General features: G+C 44.7%; 1 protein-coding gene across 1 annotated transcript in view; it reads left to right on the top strand.

Moving 5' to 3' along the window:
• The window catches only part of LOC103918934 (discoidin domain-containing receptor 2-like), a 46,241-nt gene that overhangs the window by 38,965 nt on the left and 5,413 nt on the right, over positions 1 to 1,863 (top strand). Inside the window, exon 15 of the mRNA XM_009326359.1 lies at positions 1,383 to 1,617. Within this exon, the coding sequence (XP_009324634.1) occupies positions 1,383 to 1,617 (235 nt within the window). The remainder of the gene's footprint in view (positions 1 to 1,382; positions 1,618 to 1,863) is intronic.

Below are 1,863 nucleotides of genomic sequence, written 5' to 3'. Positions count from 1 at the left end.
GGGTTGGACTAGATGACCTTTAGAGGTCCCTTCCAACCCAAAGTATTCTATGATTCTCTGGCTATCTAGCAAATCATGAAGATGAGTCCGCTGAGAGGTGTCTCCTGTCCTGCCCCTCTGTATGAGCCAACTGGTAGCTGCTGATGGGATCCTGCCAGGGTGCGGGTGGGACAGGGGAGACAGGGCTTCTTGAATGGGAAGAGCAACAGCCCCAGGGAGGGAGACAACTGGAGCTGAGCAGGGGGAAGGGAGAAGGTTGGGTCTGGAGGCTGTGCCTGCTCCTGTGTGAAAAGCCAACAACCAGGTTAACAAGGTACAAGTGGGTGGCACAGTTCCTTCTCTGGGGGCACAACAGGTCCGCTCAGATCAAGAGAAACATTGAGCTGACTGTGGGACTGGGCTAGGTGTCACCTAGGTGAGTTGTGGTGTTCACCATGTTGAAAGGCTGGGAGGGAAGTGGTGCCCAGACCCTCCTGCCAGTGCTCTGCTGGGGCGAGGGGCTGCCTCAGAATCTCTGTAGCGATAGCTTAGCTATTGATTAGAACAGATAGATTGGATCTTTTATCATTAGATGCATTACATTATTGTAATTTAGATAACATGGTAGTGCTTTTCTTATTGCGACCAGAACACATAGAGGAGGAGACTAAGACGTTCTTTTTCTGAGCTTTATCAGAGAAATACTAACCGTGAACAGTTTATTAGATTTGTTGTGACAAATGCTTGATTGAGTGAAGCATTTGAGCACACAGCGGGAAACAAGCTGAGCATCACAGAATAATAGTGTGTGAAGAATGCTGAAAGTCAGATGGTCCAAACTTTGTCTGTGTATCATGCAACTTTATTATCTTCATTTTGCTAATGGGGGAATTAAAATTATATTAGATGGAAAATGCACCTGTTGATATTGTCAATAATATTAAACATTAAAAAAAGTAAGCTCTCTTTAATGTTAAGTGACATATTAATGTAAGCATACGATAGCACCAGTGTTTGAAATATCAAGCTAAGCAGTTTTTTAGGTAGGAGATTCTGAGATTGTACAGCTTAATTTTTCATGTCTCTGTGCAAAAAGTTGGTGCTTTGATGCATAAACTCTTTGAAAATCTTGAGATTAATGCTTGCTATTTAAAAAAATCTAAGGGATGTCAAATTCTAAGCGCCCTGAATTTCAGGGACAGCTTGTCTGTTCTTGCTTCGTCAGCTCAGGAACTTGGCTTAGCCTGGCAGGTGGGGGTGTTAGTGCCCTGAAACTAGACAGTTTAGTTTCACTGTTATGGCAAAAACAAAAATGATAGGTCACTGTCATACATCAAACACAAGGAAGAGTCGAGTGTGGGGAACTCGCTGATTTTTCTTCGTTTTGTTTTCTTTTAATGCAGCTACTCTAACCTGCTGTACATGGCCACCCAGATTGCCTCTGGAATGAAGTATTTGGCATCTCTGAATTTTGTGCACAGAGATCTGGCAACTCGCAACTGCCTGGTGGGGAACAACTACACCATCAAGATTGCAGACTTTGGCATGAGCAGGAATCTTTACAGTGGGGATTACTACCGTATCCAGGGAAGAGCTGTACTGCCCATACGTTGGATGGCCTGGGAAAGCATCCTCCTGGTAGGGACTGCACAAACCATTCTCTCTCCCTTCCTCTGAGTTTTCACTGTGCCCCTGAAATAGTAACATGTGTGTGTGTAACAGTCCTTATAGCATCAAAACATATGCTACAGGTGGCCCTGGGTGAGATGTCCATTAGGTTGTGTTGGACATAACTCAGATCCTGGAGACGGAGCGTGTCCTTGCAAATACAGCACAGATCATCTGGGGTATAATTTCTGTTCTGTGCGTGGCATTCAGGATTCC

Source organism: Pygoscelis adeliae, unplaced genomic scaffold (genome assembly GCF_000699105.1).
Source record: "Pygoscelis adeliae isolate BGI_AS28 unplaced genomic scaffold, ASM69910v1 Scaffold436, whole genome shotgun sequence".
Lineage (NCBI taxonomy): Eukaryota > Metazoa > Chordata > Aves > Sphenisciformes > Spheniscidae > Pygoscelis > Pygoscelis adeliae.
The sequence above is the reverse complement of the archived record's forward strand: the minus strand, read 5'-3'. Positions and strand labels throughout refer to the sequence as shown.